General features: G+C 51.4%; 1 protein-coding gene across 2 annotated transcripts; it reads right to left on the bottom strand.

The window, feature by feature from the left end:
* AMPD1 (adenosine monophosphate deaminase 1) lies at nt 1-14,448 on the bottom strand. 2 transcript variants are annotated; one of them, XR_014685846.1, is made up of 16 exons: nt 10,008-14,448; nt 9,344-9,509; nt 8,058-8,220; nt 7,610-7,829; nt 6,965-7,094; nt 6,499-6,693; nt 6,133-6,264; nt 5,872-6,035; nt 5,617-5,743; nt 4,991-5,154; nt 4,524-4,644; nt 3,899-4,072; nt 3,616-3,726; nt 3,327-3,478; nt 852-947; nt 97-140 (listed from the first exon to the last, which is right to left on the bottom strand). XR_014685846.1 is itself a non-coding variant. In XM_084498142.1 (15 exons), the coding sequence occupies exons 1-15, from the start codon at nt 10,259-10,261 to the stop codon at nt 131-133; spliced, it is 2,283 nt and encodes a 760-aa protein (XP_084354268.1). In that variant the 5' UTR covers nt 10,262-14,448; the 3' UTR covers nt 1-130. The 2 variants fall into 2 exon arrangements, 1 of the variants encoding a protein (XP_084354268.1); XM_084498142.1 differs by lacking the exon at nt 852-947 and having other exon boundaries at nt 1-140.
* Nucleotides 14,449-15,926: the final 1,478 nt, after the last annotated feature.

Genomic DNA, 15,926 nt, shown 5'->3' with positions numbered 1-15,926 from the left:
TGCTTACAAACACCCCATCTCCAGCCTTGCTCGGGTTCACCTGTGCCCTGCATGTACCAAGCTGGCATGAGACTCCAAAGCACCCAGTGGTCTCCAGGAACCCCGATATCAGAGCTGCAGGGACTGCCTGTTATAACAACCTGAGGACAAAAAGAAGAAAACCACCATCAGCTACGCTCCAGCCACACACATCACCAGAAGCTCTCAGCTGCACTCTGGCCAATTGCTGATAAACATTCCTCCCCAAAACACACGTTCAAGACAGACTTTCACAGCACACATCCCACAAAGCCTGCTTCTGTAGCACACATCAGGGAGGGCTAACAGAAGGAACTAGAGGTCTCAGTGGCTTAAAAATCAAACAGAACATTGCAACAGGAACAAAACACAGCTGGGGATGCCCAGGGACCAAACTCAAGGAAATTAAATGATTTCATGTCCCTTCGCCACGGACGAAGGGACATGAAATCATTTCTAAACAAAACACGCCAGAAGTATCACACATTTCTCCCCAAGAGTCCCTCTCAGATCCATGCTGTCTGAAGATAGCTTCCACCTCTTTATCCAAAGCGGAGGAATAAAGGCACATTCACACCACGTGATAGGCAGCCCTTACTCTTTTTCCAACTCAGAAAGCCAGAGAGGGTGCTACACATTTTCCACACAGTCTCAAGACAATCCAGTTTCCTGAAACCAAACGTTCAAGGAAAGAATGGTGCCAGCACTGTCCAAGAATAAATGCCAAAGTCAAGCCCACCAGCTGCTGGTGCTACTGGTTCCCTGCAAACCCCCTCGCTATAATTATGCTGGCAGGTAATTAGCTAAACAAAGACACTAACACACCACCTTACCTTATCCTGCTGTACAACAGGCGCGAGAACAAGCAAATCACTGATTTGGCAAGTTCTGAAGCAATCTTCTGCACCTTTTATGCAGTTCTAAACCACCTAAGAGACAACAGATCGCCTTGCCACTAAGTTTCTGGTGTTGGTAGCCAAGTACAAGACAGCTTCTGCTCTTCAAAAGGCTACAGCTGTCCTGGGGGGATGAGGGGGCAGTCAGCATGGCAGCAAGGATCCCTTCCAGAGTTCTCAGCTACTCTCATTCTGTTCAGCTCCAGAACAAACCCGAAGCGTTTCTGAACAAAACTGTCACGCTGATGCCTGAACGATGTGGGCAGTACCAAACAAGCCGATTTCATATCAAAATAAGTAATGCTTCAGGAATGTGGCATGCTTAGTCATTTCCACCTCCATTCAAAGCAACTTAAGTTATTAACTTATTTGAAGCTTCTGCATATCGTGCCATGGAATGGAGTCCCATCTTATCAAATACCTGGCAATGTACAGCACAGATGCCAAACACAGCAAGTGTGATGCTAATCTTAACTATGTGGCCAAAGGAGATTAAGTCTGACCACTGTCATGGGTCCTAAGACTTTTATATAGGCAAGAAAGACACGCCTGACTCTCAGTTTCCACTGTTTTTCTGAACAGACGAAATTCCAGTTCTTTAAAGTAAGTTTCTACCCATGCTAAAAAAAAAAAAAAAAAAAAAAAAAAAAAAAAAAAAGTTTAAACATATAAGCTGTGAAGGCTTCCGCAGCAGAGGAAGAGGACATACAGGCAACCCGCACTACTTTTTTAAAGGCTTGCTTTTTTTTTTTTAACCTGACTTATGGTAGCTAAACACTCAGGTTTGCAATACTGGAAACTGGAGTTGTCTGGGACACGACACCACAGACTGCCTATGTGCCCCAGAAACAGTGCAGCTTCATGTAAGAACTCAGAACCAAGGGGGGACAGAGAGAAAATTAAACCCAAACACGAGTGATCCTGCTGCAATGTCTCGGTGCAGCTCTCAGAAGTGAGATTCTGTCGGCAGAGTGACTCCCTCCGGCTCTCAGGTCCGAGTACCTATCTCCCCCCAGCTGATACCACCCTAAAGCCACAAACACCTTCGCCTTACAAAGGCCACCGCAGGTGAGCTGCCCGGGGCCGGGGCCGCCGCTCATCGCTTTGGGAACATCCCAGCGGCACGGCAGCAGCTGCGCTGCGACGCTCGGAGGGCGCGGGCTGAGGACAGCGCGGGGAAACCTCCCGGACACGCGGCCGGGCACCGCGTCCCCAGGGCACCAGAGCCACGGAGCCTCGGGAGCCGCGTCCGAGCGGGGACGGAGACCCGCGCACAGCACCAGGGCTCCGCGCTCCGGGGCAGCTCCTCCAGCCGCCCCAGGCAGCAGCGCTGTGTGAGGCGCAGCCCCGATCAATGCCCCCCAGCACACGCCCGGCTCCCCCGCACGTTCTCTGCGTTTACCCCCCCGTGACAAACCGGGACACGCAGCCAGGGACGTATTTTTTAGGACGGGCCGCCCAGGAGCCTTTTTGGGCCCCTTTCTTCTCTCACCACAGGATTATCGCTGCGGGAATTTTTATTTTCTAAAGGCTCAGACGGCGGGCAATTCCCCCGACGGGACGGCCGCTCGGCCGCTGCAGAGAAGCGCGGGGACGCGGCGGGGCTGCGGGCCCCGCGCCTCCATCGGCCCGGCCCCCCGGGGCCCTCCCTTCCCGGCCCCCCCCGAACACGGCCCCGGCTCGCCCGGCGGCTGCTCCCCGCCCCCCGCCTGTTCCGGGCAGGGCCCGGGCGCTCCGCGAGCTCCCCCCCGGGCGCTCCCCCCGGCGCAGCCGCGCTCACGGCGCCGGCTCGGGCGGCGCTCGGCCGGGGTGTGGGGGGGGGGGGGGGGGCGGCCCGGCAGCGGGCGGAGCCCGGCGCTGCGCGGACGGCGCGGCCGAGAGGGGCCCCGACGGCCGCTGGGGTCCCTCGGCGAGGCGGAGGAGCGGGGGCGCCGGCGCCGCCCGACCGCTTCGGGCCGCGGCCGAGCCCCGCAGGGACGCTCTGTGAGGGCCGGGGCAGGCCCGGCCGCCTCCCCGCCGGGCTCGGCTCCCGCTCGTTCGCTGCCCCCCCCCGCCCCCGCCCCGCGCAGCGCGGCGAGGCCCCGGCCGGGCACCACGGCCCCTGCCCGCCTCCGCGGCCGGGTCCCCGCGCGGTGCGGGGCGAGCCCCGTCCAGCCCCGCGCCGCCCGCCGGCCCCGCACGCACCCGCCCGTCCGGAGCCCGCAGCCCCGCGCTGAGGGGCGCGGCAGCCCCGGCCCGCCCCGCTCCCCGCCCCTCTCCCCGCCCCGCTCCCCTGAGGCCGTTGCAGCTCTGGCTGACGCCGTTTAATGCCCGGCGGCTGCCGCTGAGCCCCCCCCGCCCCAGGTCCCGCCGCAGTCCGCAGGGGCCCGGCCCCGAGGCCCCGCCGCCGCCGCCGCCCGTCCGTGCTCCTACTCGGCCTTGAGGCCCTCGGCGATGAGGTTGAGCTCGTAGCACCAGGTCTCGTAGCGGTAGGCCATGCGGATCTGAGCCACGTTTGTCTTCCGGATGTCGTTGCCTTGCGGCCCCTCCTCCTGGTAGCTCTCCCCCAGGAACTTGGCCTTCTCCTGCCGGGCACGACGCCGGGCACCGCTGGCGGCGGCCCCCGCTCGCAGACCCCGGGGGAAGCCCCGGCAGCCGCCGCGGGGCCCGGCCCCCAGCGCCCTGCGGCCCAGCCCGCCCCCCCCCCCCCGGGGGCACCCACCTGGTGGGACAGCCCGCACTGCAGGACGCTGTTCCTGGCGATCTCGCACATGTCGCAGGTGCTGAGCTTGAAGACCTGGGCAGCGATGGCGTACTCCTCCATCAAGGGCTCCTGCAGCCAGAGGCGGTGTTAGAGGCCAGCTGCCTCTGCCTGCGCGGCCCGGCCGGCCCAGAGAGCCCCTGAGGCCAGGCCCTCCGCAAACATCGCTGGCTCCACTGACAAGCTGGGCCCCTGCACTCCTGCCCCTGTTCAGACAGGGAGAGGTGCTGAGCTGACACAGTACCTTGGTAAAATGAAACTGCATGGGGTCATCTGTAGAAAGGGACACCATGAGGCCCTTCTGGTGGAAGTCAGGCAGTGGATTCTTAGCGTATTCCAGGAAGAGGCTGTTGTTGCTGAGCGGGGACATAGCAATGGGAATTTGGGCAAGGAAGTATAGATACTGCAACACTGGGCTCTGCAAAGGAGAGCAGAGTTGTCAGGTTATGGATAAAGCTGCTGTGACCTCCACCTCTTCAGGCTCACACCTCAGATCAACCCAGCTCCTCAGCCAAGGGTTGGATGCACGGTGCTTGAGTCGCGCAAAAGGACATGTAGGCAAGCTAGCAGCCCTCCAGGGCTCACAGGGAGCATGAGAGACCAATAGAGTTGAAATCTGGATGATTTTAGACCTCAACTGATTCCAAAGATACAGATTTATCCAATTATAGGTCTGTAATGCTGAATCCTTGGGAAATGTAAATACATTTCACAACCGCACCCCCAAACACGCCTGGGAAAACCCAGGGAATCGTGCAATATCTGCCTGGAGCCAGGCTGTCTTCTGTCAGTTGAAAGCAGAGGATCAGCTGTGAACACGTTCTCCTCTGCCACTCCTGGGCTGTTCTGTGGCAGCCTATTCCACTCACCTTCTTGAGGTTGAGACCATGGGAGATGTTGTCTGCTGTCATGAAGGCTGCAAGCAGATGTGTGATGGCCCCAGCTTCCCCACAGTGTGGACGGAAGAGGAACGTGTTCATACCACGCTGCCTAAGCACACGGAAGGAGGACTCAGAGCAGGTAAACAGGGTTAGGTGGCATGTGCTGCAATATCCCTTGACTTCAGGTCCAGCTCAGCCCCTGCCAGTGTGTCCCACAATAACCCAACTTGACCTAACAGCACATTACTTGTTCTTTCTTTGCTGTGCATGCAATGAACACATCTCTGCAATCCTAATGTTTTTACACCCTAGTCCATCACATTTGCTACTGAGGAGTGTTTGGAAATTGCTCTGAGACATGAAGCTCCAAACTACGCTGGTGGCAGAGCAAGGAGGGCCTCTGCCACCTTCTGCCAGTCCATCGGGTAGGTCTCTTAGCAGATCCTGGGCCTCACCTGCGTAGGTTGTTAAGCACCAGGATGTTGGCATACATATAGTATATATAGTAGGTATAGGATGGGTTCTTCTCAGAAGTCCACTGCTCTGGTTTTGGACTTTTAGTGGAGAACATATGTCCGCTGTGCTTGGATTCATCATCCACGCTGTCAAATCCAGTGATCTGCTTGGCAAAGTAACAAAAAAAAGCTGTATCTCAAAGCTCCCTACTTCATCATGCCCAGGTAGGCTGCCTCAACCTGCCCCACTGCAGTTTACCATAGCTTGGCTGTAACCCACACCCCTGCCCTACCCAGGAGCAGAACTGAGGAGTGAGGTTGCAGACCTTACTCCTCATAAACCCCTTAGCTCTATCAAGGGGTAGAAAGAAAGCTCACATTAAACCACTTCTCCAGGAGGTAAGTGGACAGCATTTCTTACAGTCCCCCAGCAGCCCAGCCCAGGGAGCCTGACCTCTTCCTTCCAGCACTTCTGGGCATACATCCTTTCCCAGAATGTGGCAGAAGAGCTGCAAACCCACTGATGACATGTTTCATGTCAGGCAAAGCCAATGCCCTATTTCTTGTGCACAAACAGGAACATCACAGCTCACCACACCCTGACAACATCATCAGGTAACACTCACATGGCGTAGAAAGACACTCAGCTCCTTGTGGGTTTGAGGATTGACAGTTGCCTCAAACACAGGAACAAAGATATTTTCCAACATCTTCCCAAAGTGTGGGAGGAATTTCTGAGATCTGAACACATCACTGTGGACAGAGACAGGGATTAACCACTAGCAGAGGAACATGGCCCGCTCTTCCCATAATCCCTTCAAGTAAAAGAGTAAGTTACAGCACACTATAAGGCACAGTGCTCTCAGAACCACAGCACATACTAAATCCTAGGTACTTGGATCATCCATTTCATATTGGGGGAATAGACCCGATGCCTGTTGAACCAGCTGGCTAGCTTGTGCCACTCCTCAGCGGATCGCCCATAGATTGAGAGGCGAGGCTCTGCATACTGGTACTTGGCATCCTCCAGGTCAGAGCCAACCTCCTGAGAACCAAGAGAAGAGACAGTGCATGGGGATCTTCCATCCCCTAGGCACAGCAGCCCTACAGATGAAGTGCTTTCTCCTCCCCTATATTCCTACCTTGATGATGGTAGCAAAGTACTCGCCATTGATAGCATTTTCCGTCTTCAGATAGAGATCACGCAGCTCGCTGGCACCCACAGGGTTGTACTTGGCATTGAACTTGTCAAAGCGCTGAAATGTCTGCCGCCCCTGAAGTAGAGGTGATTAGGGCTGCATCCTGCAAACACATGCTGGGTCCAAGCATACCAGCTGGGCAGGGACTGATCTAAAGAACCCAGAAAGCTAGGAGCTGCTAAACCCTACCACAAACACCAATGTGTGCAGTGTGCCATGGGAGTACACGTAGAGAGGGAAAAGCTATGCCTGTGGGGGTGGATGAGAATGATGTAAGAATAGTTCTACAATAAGTGCCCAACCACTTACTGCATGGACGTCCAGGGAATCCACTGTCAGGTCATACGGGTGCAGATTGAGCTGCTGGAAAAGCTGTTGCAGGGTGAGCTGTTTGCCCTTGGAATCATAAACTACGCGGTCAGCATCCACACGGTAAGATTTCTTGATAAAACGCAGAAGGTGTTTCTGGTTCATGCAGGCTGCAGCATGGATGTGCGTGTCCACCTGAGAAGGTAGAGGGACAGCTATCCAGCTTCAGGATGGGATTCTTGGGTACAACCACGGGGAGACTAACAAACCCCTTAAGTGAGACCAAATTGTGTGGCTCAGCCCAGCCATGGCACAGGCCAAAAGCAGCCGTGTCAGTCCCATCCCATTAGCAGGAGCAATGCAGGTGTCCCAAACCTTGACTCTAATATCTGCATGTCTCAGGGAGGGGCAGGTACGACGACAGCTCAGCTGCAGGGTCACTAGGGCTGTGAGCCTTGCCATTTACCTTCCGGCAGTTGTAGAAATCACGGTGGGGGTTGTTCTTCAGCTCTTTCATCTCCTCCATCTCATTTAGCATTTCGTGCACCTGGAACTTGGATGAGAGGAATTTCAGGCGCCGATGAGCATAGGTCTTCCTGGTAAAACCAAAGGGCAGAACAGTGACTGGGCACAGCCAGACAAACGCACTGGGACGGAGCTTTCGCCTGACGTGGATGAACTCATGTTGCTCTAGCCTGCCTCCCTGCGGTGCTTCTGGCCGTACCACAGAGCTCTGCAGGAAGGTCTTGCCAGGTATGAACACACCCGCAGTGGGTATCTCCAAGCCCTGAATACTGACTTTGCTCAAGACCCCAGCCAACATTGCTGACAAGGACCAAAGATGCTTTGGTAGCCAGCAGGCTGCGCATGTGGCCCGGTGGGATCCTGAGGCCGGCCATCCCTCAACTGCTCCCCTGGGGCCTCTGCCATAGAGGTCTAGGTCTGGCAGAAGTTTCCTGTTCAGGCTTCCAGCCACTGGGCTGGCATCAGTGGGTTCCTCCCTCCTTTCAGGGAGAGGAAGGGGCAACTCTAGCTTTTCCCTGGTTCTCCTTCTGTCTGATGGAGCAGTAGCTGTTTGGCTGCATGCAGCTGCACTAGGCTAGGCACTTACACAGGCCCCTGTGCGATCAGAGCCAAGAGGAAGTTCATGTCATCAACAAAGTGCTCCAGGCAGGGGTAGGGCAGGTCCTTTGGCTCCTTTCTTCCAACTGCCGCCTTGTCGCCATAGATGTAAACTACCCCATCCTTCATCTCGACATGGTATCCCAGGTCCTCACCGAGATTTCCAGTTTCAAAGGGATCTTGTCCATCCTTCACTGGCGGGGTGAACACTGGACCGAGGGGAGAATACCATAGGACGCAGGCTGCTGGCCAAAACCCCACAATCCTGCCACGCTCCTCCACCCCCAGCATGGGGCAGGAATAGCCCCAGTACTGTGACACAGAATCAGCAGCCTGGGTAAGCAATCTCCCCATGGAGCACTTCACAACCCTTTTCTGACATCCGTCTGTCCCAAGCTGAAGCAAGAGAGCAAAACCCTGCAGGTGCCTAAACGTACCTGGGCCCGTGTCAGTTGCCCTCCAGACATCACCTTCAATAGCACGCAGGTACTGAGATGGGGTCCTGGGGAATCTCTGCACAGACTTCTGCATGTATTTCTCCCGAATGCACAAGGCACGGTACAGGCCTTTGCAGACAACTTCAAAATCTTCAACTGTCACCTGCAAGAGAGCTTTTGTTGAATGCAACCACACAACAGGAACCCAGCTGCTTGTGAGAGACCCTGGAGCATCAAAATGCAATGAGCACAGCTACATTTACAGCAAGTTACAATCATCCCCTCCCCCCCACTGCTCTGCCTGTGCAGGACAAAGAAGGGATGATGGGCGAAGTTTTGGACATGGCAAAGAGAAGTTCCTCATGCCAGAACAAATGAGTTTCAGCTGTCATCTCCGCTTACATTCCTCAGCTCAAGCTCTAGCTGGCACTGAAACAGAAGCCAGGCCTGGGCAGAACGCTGGAAGCTATTCTTGGAGCCCCGGCTGAAAACTGAAGCATGACCAACAACTTACACTCAGCCAATATGCCAAGAATTTGTGATTTACTGCACAGACAAGTGTTCTGGACATTTAAGATTGGTCAGACTGGAGCAGCAAGACAGAATACCAAGCAGCAGTTGCAGCTAGGCACAGTCATGGCAGAAGGAATGTGCCTCTGCATGGATGGAGTTTCAGCTTCCCCTAATGGCTTCTGTGCCATCAACTCCAAGCTGAGCACCCTGCCCCAGCCCAAGAGGGGGCAATCTGCCATCAGCACCTCTTAAGCAGCACAAACACAATAGGAGGCTGTGGAAGAAAGGAGGAGGAGAAGGGGGAATTAGGCCAAGCTGTGCTAACAGTGCTGTCCAACAAGTTCCAGGTGACCCTGCTTGAGCAGGAGGGTTGGACAAGATGACCTCTGGAGATCCTTTGCAACTTCAACCGGTCTGTGATTCTGCCCTATGTGCACAGGTCTCAGAGAGGCGTAGCTGTGTGCAAGCTGGAGCAGGCTGCAGCAGAATGAGCATCTCCTACCCTTCTGTGCCCTCCCCCACTGTACAGAGGAACTCATGGGCAGCACGCAGCATCCCCAGAGACTCCTTAGGAAGTTCAGCTCAGGATCCTCCAGGGATGCAGCAGGACACCATTAGATGCTTATGAGACACAAATAGAGCTGGAAGACACAGACTGTCCCCACTGCACCTAGTGAAGGCTCCTGTGACAATTGGCACTCACGAGGGCCAGGCAAGGACTAGGTGAGGTGATAACCAGCATGGGGAAGTTGAATAGCCATGCAAGTACCTACCCCAGAGGCATAATCCCCTGTGATCTGTACCCTCTGGAAGTCAGGCACCGTCTGGTACAGGGGGGAGGTGGAGATGACCTCATCAATAGTGGACAGCCTGGTTATAGACTTCTGAGCAACAGGGAGTGCCAGTGCAATCGTCTTCAGGCGGAGCATGCGCTTCCTCCTGCCAGGGAAGAAAGCCTCAGGCAATCAGCCCTGACTGGTCACACACAGGTCAGGGGCACTTACCAGTCATGTTCCAGCTGTGCACATCAACCATCTCACTGGTGCTTTCTGAGCACCTTAGACAGACACTGCCAAGATTAGAAGCCACCGCACTCTAAGTGGCCACAGACTTTCAAAAGCACACGCGGTCTTTGGAGGTTGCGCCTTTCCGGAGAATGGTCTCCCAGCTCTCCAGCAGAGCTGTGGCCATTGCGGTGCTAGTGCTGAGGTAACAGGCCAAGGGTGTCTTTCTGTCCATCAGTGGGAACACTTGGAAAGGAAACCCTGAAGCACCTGACAGACGCTCTGGGATTACCGAGGAAGTAACCCATTTTGGGTGTGGTGAACTGTTTTCACAGACCTTGATTTATGATCCCCCTGCTTTCTTCCAGTTCTGGCTGGGGATGAGCAGACACTGCTCCTCTCCCTCTCCCATACTACCCTGGTTGTCTCTCACCGTTTTTCTGGCGCGGAGGAACTCTCCTGAAGCATCATGTGTGTTCTCATCTCCTGGCGCGAGATGGGGCAGATCTCTTCCACATCAAAAGGAGAGATCTCTTGCCTGATCGCCTCATCTTTCACCTCAGAGGCAAAGACCTTCTCTGCAAAGGAGCGCATTGCCTCATCCATCTCTGAAAGGAGAAAGCAGGACACAGGGTCACACGGGCACCTGGCTCCCAGCCACCCGAACAGGAGGGTGCTCCTTGCCATCAGCTTAGAGCTCGGTTCTCATCTCCCTAACACACCTCCACCCCACCTGGAAGACCCTGAGCACCCTCCAGACTTTTCAACAAGCTTACAGGGCCTGTCCCACACATTGTGGACCAGAGACACACCTAGACATCCGCAGCACACCGGAAAAGCTAAACACAACCCACAGTCTGAGAGTAGCACAAAAAGGCTGAGAAAGAAGCAAACCCTTGGGAAGGCCACTTAGGAGACTATGCACTGGGGGAAGAGGGAAGGGCTGGCAGAGCCCTTATAACTCCAGGAAGGCCTACTTGTTCCACAAGGCATCCAGGCAGGATGAAGACAGAGGTGGACATGGAGATGGACAAAGCTAGCAGCCAAAATAGTTTCTACCATCACAAGGCAGCTGAATAGCTCCTAGCTAGGGTACCAACGTGTGGCCTAGGCCCCTCTCAACCCATCACATTCAGCATCCTGCAAAGGTGCCAGATAACATGGCTCTATGAAAAGTCCCCATGGACACCAGGTTGGTTGGAGTTTTAGGGAGCTGAAGAGGGTTGTTAAAAGCCTTTCTACTGCCAGCAAAATACCGTAAAACAAGAACCCAAGGGCTCTTCTGGGAACATCTCAAAGCGCACACTTGCACAGCAGCATGTGGACACTGCTGAGCAGGTTTCACTGGCAGTTCAGCATGAAGCACAGTGAAGATCGATGCTGAAAGAAGGGCACACGGGACCACACCACTGACATGTCCAACAAGACATCATGGTCAGCAGGTGAGGACCAAAGCAGAAAGGGCTGACATGCACGACAGAAATACGCTACACCTGAAAGAGATTTTCAGCATTGAACCTATCCAACTTCTGCTCCCACAGGGTCTTGTGGGGGAACACAACAGCATACTCCTGAGTTTACAGGTCCAAAGTCCTAGCAGTAGGTTAGTTGGGAAATGTAACAGTGGCTTCCTTTCCTGCTACTATATGTTAAGGCAAAGGGGTTTGTGCTGAGCTGTAAACACGTGGGCAAATTTTGGCACTAGGTCCATTTCTCAGCAGTGCAACATCACAAAACCAAGATTTCAGTAATAAATGGTTGGTGTTGACACATATGGCCTTAGCAAACAAAGTAGGAAGACAAGGGTAGGGACATCATGCTCTGGGATTCATCCTGAGTAAAGGAGGTGAAACACTGAATCTGTTCCCTTATGGATCAAATCCACTAGGAGCAGGATGCATTCAAAAAAAGTTAATTTAGGCTGGATCTCTGTTTAGGAAAAAAAAAAAAAAAAAAGTGTGAATAGGCGCAAGGGAAGTCGCAGAGCGTTTCTCCTCCTGCCACAGAGGAAAGCAGTCCTCTAAACAGGAGCTTGGGGGTGCTAGGACAGTATTTACCAAAAAGCAGCTTCATGTACCAAGGGACCAGAAGTTCCAAACTATTCCATGAAACAGTGAAGGGCACAACAGGCACTGCTGAGAAATAGCATCTTCTTGAACTGCTAAAAGTTCACCATGATCATGTAACTTCTGTTTGTTTCCAGTGATCATGTCTAGACAGTAACACAGCAGTGCATTTACATGTAAAAAAGAAAACCAGCAATACTCACCTTTCTCTTCTGCTGTTTGAGACGAAACAAAAACAAAACAAAAACAGATGTGATCAGCCCTTAAAAATTTAAACCTTTTTGCCTAATCATCAAATCAGTGATTTAAAAGGGAATGGTGAAGTGCAAGTTTAGGCAAAGGCTTCCACTTACAAAAGAAAGAACAGTACTTGTCACTTTTTACACTACAAGGATGTAATTTCAGCATTCACTGTGCTGTGATAACAGCTTCAGCACTTTGTGCATAGATGAACCACACTGCGAATGCCATCCAGCTGAGGCTCCTTTACAGAGTTCAGATCTGGCTTCTGCCTTACAGGAAGCTCTGGGTTTCCCTGCAGCTGTCCAAGGGGAAGAATATTTTCTAGAACGTAAATCATCTCAGTCAACATTACAAGCAACTACCAGATATCTAGCCATCCAATAGGACCCAGCTGCCCTGGAAGGTCTACCCCACACCTCTGTTCAGGGACAGGGATGCAGAAGAGCATAGAAACAACTTAAGAGGGCAAAACAGCATTCTCCTACCTGAACAAAAGAGCAAATGTTTTAGTGACTCAGTGCCAGGGTTGCTTTGCTATCTACTTTTTTTTTTTGGCAGTGACCCACCACCCTTTATGAAGATCAGGATGGATAATGATTTCAAACATGTTTCTCTTTCATTCTGCTGTCACTTAGAGTCACACCTCCACTTATTCACCAACAGGATCAGACAGCTGAGACACTGCAGCTCCATAGATTTTTCACTCCTGGTCTTACAGGGTGGCATTGACATTTTGAGGGTGCTGCTCATGCCCTTTCCATATGACCCAGAAAATTCAGACCTGGGTTCTGGCATCACTGCCTCCAGCTGCTGACTTTCCAAAGTCCAGCCTGCATTTGCAGTTCAAATGCATCCAGTCCTGGTATTTGAACTCCATGTATTCGTTTGCAAAGTAAGTATCCCAGAAATGCCTAGTTTGACCTTTCATTTCTTTAGTGGATGAAAAATACACTCATGAAGGTCAACAAACTCCCACTGATGTTTCAGGGCACGGCTTTAATACCAGCTTCACTTACCAGGACATATCTGTCACACAACAGAGCACTGCAATTCTAAACATGCTCTTTCTTATCGGACGTACTAGATGCTTATGTTCTTCAGGGCTCTGTAATGGCAGTCACATGCCCTTGTGTGCTGCTCTGCAAGGCCTGACCAGCTGTACTCCTGATACCCAGGAGGTTTCCCACTCCCTGGAGACTGCAGCACCCCACATCTTCTGAGCTTAGCCAGGTTGACTGGAGACTCCTGAAACCCCTTTGACCCCTTCTACAATGATTTGATATCAGGCTGCTGCAGGGTGGACAATGTTATTCTTCAGTATGAGCAGGGCAAGATTTAAACAATACCACCGATATTTTGCTGCACTATCCGAAAATGCCTCCATGCAGGAAGAAAGTGCTCAATGACCCCATCTCCGTCCCCTGAACCAGAAAGACAACACACTACCAAAATCTCAGAGGCTGTAGGCTAACGAGCCTGCCCTGGTGCTCCCTGTCTCACTGCTTGCCTTCAGACCTACCTGGAATTTTCACCCGTGACATCTTTGCAGCAAGTTTGCAGAACCCCAAGTAACACCTTGCTGTAACACAGCACAAGCAGCTGACTGAGTGCACAGCAGCCTAACTTACTTTACTGCTTTCCCTTCCCTGTAATTAGACTCTCCTCCTTTAAAAGGAGAAGGGAGGTGAACTGCAGGACTATTTAAAGTGCAGCCACAAGCACTTCCACTGAAACAGGTGAAACCAGGGCTCAAATTTAAGTTAGGCTTTCATTTCACATCTAGTAGAGTTTTGCCTGTTTGGCCAGACTGCCACCTCCCATGAAAATATGAGAATATAGAAGTCAGTCTTTTAAGAGAGACTAAAACTGACATCTTCTATGCTAAACCAATGATTTAGAGAAAATCCCTAAGGCACAGGGCTGATATTTTCATCATAACAGGAGCTGTGGACCAAAAAGATAGGTACACATGATGCAGTCTAACCAACTACTGTCCCATTCATAGAAGATTTTCCCTGAGAGAAAGATCCACTCAAAAGTCTGGATTTTAGCTGCTGGAGTTGTACAAGTGTCCTCACATCTTCTCAGGTATATGAAACGTGAAGAAAGAAAGAAAAATGTAGGGAGCTATAAGGTATGATTTTGTTCCTGATTTTTTTCAGGAACTACATTTATATAACTTTGTATTATAGCGGGGTGGTTTTCAGTCAGCTGGCAAGCCTATGTGTCACCTATCTCTGTAAGTAATGAACCATAACCAAGGCTTACCTTGCAGTGACCACTACTTCGCACAATCCAAGGTGTACCAAAAAACTCCCCTAAACTACACAAGGTTGCTTGGATTTGAAAGAGCAGGGTATCAATTTGTGAAGTGCCTCCTAACAGCTAGCTTTAAGCAGATTCCTTCTAGCATACTGGCAGCCAGGACTGTACCCAGTCCTTTAGGAATGAAGTTGGAAAACAGCTCCTGCCTGAAGAAAATGGCCAGAATTTGTACTGCATATTGCCAAGGTAGCTCTGAGCTTCTGTCTCAGCCTCCTGGTGGGCAGCGGTAAGCCTAAACAGATCAGGTTTTGATTTGAAAAACCGTTGAATACAACGGTTTTGATTTGAAACAGGGCCTTTTCTTGTTTGTTTATACTTCAGTTCTTGATGGAGATGATAAACTGTATTAGGATCAGGACAAATCAAGCAAAGCATTCAGGCCATATGTTATCACAGTCCTGCTGATGGTTTAAAATATCACTTTGGTCCCAACAGAGAAGGGAACAAATAATCAGCACCCCTGGAAAAGACAATATTGTCTGGAATTGCATACATGTAAGTGCTTCCTGTGCTATATTTTGTAGTAATGGCTAAGAAAAGCTCTTGTCTCAGAATAAGGCTGGTATAAGTGAAAGAATTGCTTGTCTAAGATGTAGAGTAAGAAATAAAGCAGAAGTCATAGATTTTGTTCATGGGATGCACGAGAAACTTGTGGCACAACCAGTCAGTGAAGTAAGATGAGCTGGGACTTTGCTCTGCATCTCCAGCTGAGATGATTTCCAAAACATCCAGAAATTCTCTCTGGATGAACACTTCTTGACATGCATAATTTTAAGACATGCTGGGTTACAATTAGGAAATTCTCCATAACTCAGGGAGTTTTAGCCCCATTTCCCAGATATTCCCCAAGAATATCAGTTGATTTTCCTCACAGCAAGTAGAGGTGCAGCCAACAGGGCAAAGCTGGGATGCTGTTAGTCTTGATCTGTAATAATACCCAGTCTCGTTTCTCAGACTGACAAGAGTCTTCACTTTCTGAATTATTCTTGTTACTCATTTACCAGTTTGCCCCAAACTACGTTATTGTTCGACTATTCCATTTAAGATCAATAAAAGCTATGTCCTGGTTGTTTGCTCTGCTACAAGGATTAGACCTGCCTCCAACCTTTTTTAGGCATATCAAGATCTTCAGATTCACATCTGAAACCAAAAATAACCTTTAGGGTGCAGAGGTTACCTTCTTCAAGAGGTCTCTTGATCCCCTGGCTGTTTAAATCACAGGGTCAAATTAGTTGGGTTCATGGTAGAAATATGAGTAAAGGTTGGGTATGCTGTGCTAAAGTTAGAACTAAAGCCTCTTTAAACTGAGGTATTGAATGCAAGGCAGGGCATCTCCCCAGTTGTTTTTATCTGGAAAGTGATTCACACCCAGAGGCTTTAGAGGTGTTCTGAAAAACAAAACAAAACCTCATACTTTATCTCTGAAATGTCTTCATTCTGCCTAGACTCACTCAAAGGAAAATAGCCAACCATGCCAGGAATTTGGCAGCTCAGGGTATTTAGCAAGTTCTTCCTCCAATCTGCCTAGCAGAGCAGCTGTATCAGAGGGGCTGCTGTCCAAAAAGTCTACAGGCAAGTTTTGCTAGCAAATGGTTTCAATTCCTGAAAAGTATTAAGAGAGGAATGGAACGTGGAAACTCACAAGTGCACTTCTTGATGTGCTTGCATTAAGGAGCCTCAAAAGTTTCTTCTCACGTTGCTCTTGTTCATCCCCTGCA

Source organism: Aythya ferina, assembly GCF_964211825.1.
Source record: "Aythya ferina genome assembly, chromosome: 25".
In the NCBI taxonomy this organism is placed as follows: Eukaryota; Metazoa; Chordata; class Aves; order Anseriformes; family Anatidae; genus Aythya; species Aythya ferina.
Note: the sequence above shows the minus strand (reverse complement) of the source record. Positions and strands in the feature narration are given on the sequence as shown.